Source organism: Ailuropoda melanoleuca, unplaced genomic scaffold (genome assembly GCF_002007445.2).
Source record: "Ailuropoda melanoleuca isolate Jingjing unplaced genomic scaffold, ASM200744v2 unplaced-scaffold18244, whole genome shotgun sequence".
Lineage (NCBI taxonomy): Eukaryota > Metazoa > Chordata > Mammalia > Carnivora > Ursidae > Ailuropoda > Ailuropoda melanoleuca.
Window position 1 is genome coordinate 1 of NW_023187442.1, and position 2,750 is coordinate 2,750.

General features: G+C 59.7%; 1 protein-coding gene across 1 annotated transcript; it reads left to right on the forward strand.

Annotated features, from left to right (window-relative positions):
- Nucleotides 1-1,542: 1,542 nt before the first annotated feature.
- LOC117797915 (kinesin-like protein KIF26B) lies at nucleotides 1,543-2,434 on the forward strand (the record flags this gene model as incomplete). Its single annotated transcript, XM_034650352.1, has 2 exons — nucleotides 1,543-1,745; nucleotides 2,245-2,434. Coding segments are annotated over 2 exons (393 nt in total), but the record flags the coding sequence as incomplete, so codon positions are not given.
- Between the last annotated feature and the right edge of the window lie 316 nt (nucleotides 2,435-2,750).

A 2,750-nucleotide genomic window follows, 5' to 3' on the forward strand; every position in this document is an offset into this window, starting at 1 on the left:
ATCTTGATCGGTCCCCCTCTTCTGTGCTCTTAGGGCTCGCTGACACGCAAGGCTCGAGCACGGGGTGGGGACGGGTGGGCAGCATCAAAGACAAGGCCACGTAAGAGGTCTGTCATCTAATTGGAGAGAAAGCAGGAAAAGCATGGAATGGAACAGTGACCGAGGCAAACTGCCGAGTCCGGAGTGGGGTCGGGAGGCGTAAGCGAGGTAAGCGTTCAGACGCGGGGAAGGCCCAGCGTGACAGTGGTCTGCTGGGAAACACCACGACTGAGCCACATAGGAGGGGGCGGAGGCTGCTGTGGGCCGAGGCACTGAGGGGAGCACAAGCCCAGGCAGCAGGAGCCTGGCCTGCGGACAACAGGGTGAGATTAACTCACCCAGGGGTTGTTACTGAAGGATGTAATGACCGCAGAAGAGGTAAGCGCAGGCCGACTGACACCTCCCCTGCGGGGCAGCTAGAATACGGACGGTCGTTGGCCATGGGGCGTCCGTCTTGGTTCTTGGCTGGGAGTGTGATAACGAGAGAGCAGCTGCGCCAACGTCCGCGACTAGTCCCTCCTCGGGGGGCTGAGAGCGCCCTGCTTTGCTCTGCCCACCTCCTGCTGTTCACTGGGTTGCCAGAGAGGATCTCGTTTTGTCCCTTCCTCTCCACGGAGCTGTGGCCCCAAATCTGCTCTAGAAACATCAAGTCCCTAGAAAAGAAAGATCGGTGGAGGCAATCGTGTCCAAGTCTCGAGGGTGCCCGCAGTCCAGGCCCCTCCGGTCTCCTTTTTGTGCTGTTGCTGAGCTTGACCTCCTGAAGCAGGCTTCACATTGAGGACAGAGTGGACAGGAAGAGGAGGACGACAGACCCCCTGGCCTTTAAGGACGCTGACCAGCAGCCGCCCGCAGCACTTCGGCTGATGGCCCATCGGTGGGCACTTGAGGTGCACGTCCCAGGGGCACGGTCCCTGTCTTGGTGGCTCTGTGCCCTGCTCCTCCTCAGTCCTCTTCATGGAGAAGAGAGTGGGTACCGGGGACAGCTAGCTGTCCCTCACAGTGTGTCAAGTGTGCTGCACAGGGTCTGGCATATAATCAGTGCTTCTCATAGCGTTGCTGTCGCTGTAAGCAAATAAGCCATGTTTTCTAGAACTATTACCATAATACCAAATACTAGGCCCCTTTTTCCTTGAACACAAGCATCTCTTGAATTTGACGGAACACACATTCACGCAGAGGGTGGGGCTGGTATGGCTGACAGTTCTAGGCGTGTGTTCTGGTGTGCGTGCATGCGTGTGCATGCACGTGTGTGGTTTGCAGGTGGAGACTGGAGGTGGCTCGAAAGGCAAGGCAGGGAGTTGGTGAGCTCTTGCAGGTAAAGTCCAAGTGCCGGATGAAGGGAGAAGACCTTGAAGCGTGTGGCAGGGCGACGGCATGTTTCACATTCAGCCCCGCCACAGACCCCGGGGTGCCTGTCAGGGTCCCAGCACGCGCCTCAAAACCACAGACATTTAAAAGACTGAAATTTAAAAAGATAAACTTTGGCCATCATTCCCTCCTTAGGTTTTCAGAGACGGAGGCTCATCCCAGCACTGTCCCTTGATACCACTGCCTCTGTAAGAAAACCCGCCAGCCGCAAAAGGGTCCACTGGGCGGATGACCCCTTGCCTAGCACCCAGAGGGGCCTCGAGGAACCTTTCGAGATCCAAGTCTATGAGATCGATGACGTGGAGCGGCTACAGCGGCGACGAAGGGGCAGTAGCAAGGTGAGACTTCTTGTCACCTACGGGAGAACCGCCCCCCCCCCAAACAGGCAGGTGCTGGAGCACGGTCCTGAGAGGTGCGCTCAGGCCCACGGAGCCTTCCCAGCCGGCTTCTGGGGCGGGTGGGAGTCGTGGCTCTGCGCCAGCCATGGGGTTTGCACAGGACAAGGAGAGCTCTGCCCCGCGTGTCGAGAAGGCTCAACGGCTGGGGGAGCTGCTGGTCTTGGGGGCTCGTCTGGCTCCAGCTTGGAACCCCAACACCTCCTACATGTACGAAATGCCCGCGATCGTCCTACCCTGCGGCTGTCTGAGCGGACTCGGGCAGAAGGCACAAACGTGGCTGGGAGGGCCCAGATCCCTCCCAACGTCCCTGCGAGGGGCCGGCTCCCTCGTCGCTGATCGCGCATGGAGCATCCCCGTCTCCGAGAGGCTGCCTGCGTCCGAGCTGGGGGCCTCGTCTCCCTCTCTCCACGGCCCCCATCCCTTCTCATCTGCCTTCTAGGAGGTCACAAGCTTCAACGCGAGACTGAAAATTCTGGAGCATCGCCAGCAGAGAATTACCCAGCTGCGGGCCAAGTACGAGTGGCTGATGAAGGAGCTGGAGGTCACCAAGCAGTACCTCATGCTGGATCCCAGCAAGTGGCTCAGCGAGTGTAAGGCCCCGGGTTCCTTCCCATCCCTGGGGCTGCCAGGTGCGCCCGCTTAGCGGACCCGCACGCGGCGGGGGGAGGTGCACGCAGACGGTGTCGGGCTCCAGGGGCCCACAGCCTCACTCTCCACGGGGAAGATGGGGGGGGGCAGCAGAGGCGTAGCCAGTATTGTTCTTGCAAGAATTTTTCTCGCGAGTCTCAGTCCCAAGCACGTGAAAATGAGATCCCCCCACTCCGCCCCCCTCATATGGCAGAAGATCCCCCAGACTTGAGGCTGAGTTACGAATCTGCTCTGCCGTGTCTCCACCTCTCTTGTGGTTCTCTGTGCGGTCCCTCCATCCCGGCGCAGAAGCCTTCA